Source organism: Penaeus monodon, chromosome 29, assembly GCF_015228065.2.
Source record: "Penaeus monodon isolate SGIC_2016 chromosome 29, NSTDA_Pmon_1, whole genome shotgun sequence".
Classification (NCBI taxonomy): Eukaryota; Metazoa; Arthropoda; class Malacostraca; order Decapoda; family Penaeidae; genus Penaeus; species Penaeus monodon.
Window position 1 is genome coordinate 37581872 of NC_051414.1, and position 465 is coordinate 37582336.

At 38.7% G+C, this 465-nt stretch overlaps 2 protein-coding genes across 2 annotated transcripts in view; one reads left to right on the forward strand and one right to left on the reverse strand.

Annotated features, from left to right (window-relative positions):
• The window catches only part of LOC119592234, a 22842-nt gene that overhangs the window by 7934 nt on the left and 14443 nt on the right, over positions 1-465 (forward strand). The gene's annotated exons all lie outside the window — the stretch shown is intronic.
• The window catches only part of LOC119591864 (protein glass-like), a 2975-nt gene that overhangs the window by 2062 nt on the left and 448 nt on the right, over positions 1-465 (reverse strand). The window contains exon 2 of the mRNA XM_037940604.1: positions 61-161. Coding sequence (XP_037796532.1) covers positions 61-161 — 101 coding nt within the window. The remainder of the gene's footprint in view (positions 1-60; positions 162-465) is intronic.

Consider the following 465-nt stretch of genomic DNA (forward strand, 5'->3'; position numbering starts at 1 on the left):
GAAAAAATAATGATAATAAAACGAATCGCCACCATCCAAACAGTGCACACTTCAACAAACCCCACGAGCAGTAAGTGAGCTGAACCGAATCAAAATTTGAGGTTTGCTGATACTTCCAATTAGGTCGACCAAGGCGAATAAGCGCAGGCACCAATCGGCACCTTTCAGAAGGAGTGCCTAAGTGACACCATAACAGAGGTCAGAGGGACGGATAGATTGCTCTGGAGTTCATAATAAGGTGACGAAAATCTTTGTGTTGGAAAGATTGTACAAATATTTTTTCCCCTCTCCTTGGGTCCGAAATATGTGGGAATCACACGGTAAAAAGTAAAAAAAAAAAGACTTTATTATGAATGAGCAATGTATTTATTAAGTAAACTTTAATATTACATTACGCTTTAAGTCTAAGTGCATTCTGGGGTGTCGATATGATATTTAGCCGCATCCTATTATTAACGAGTCTTG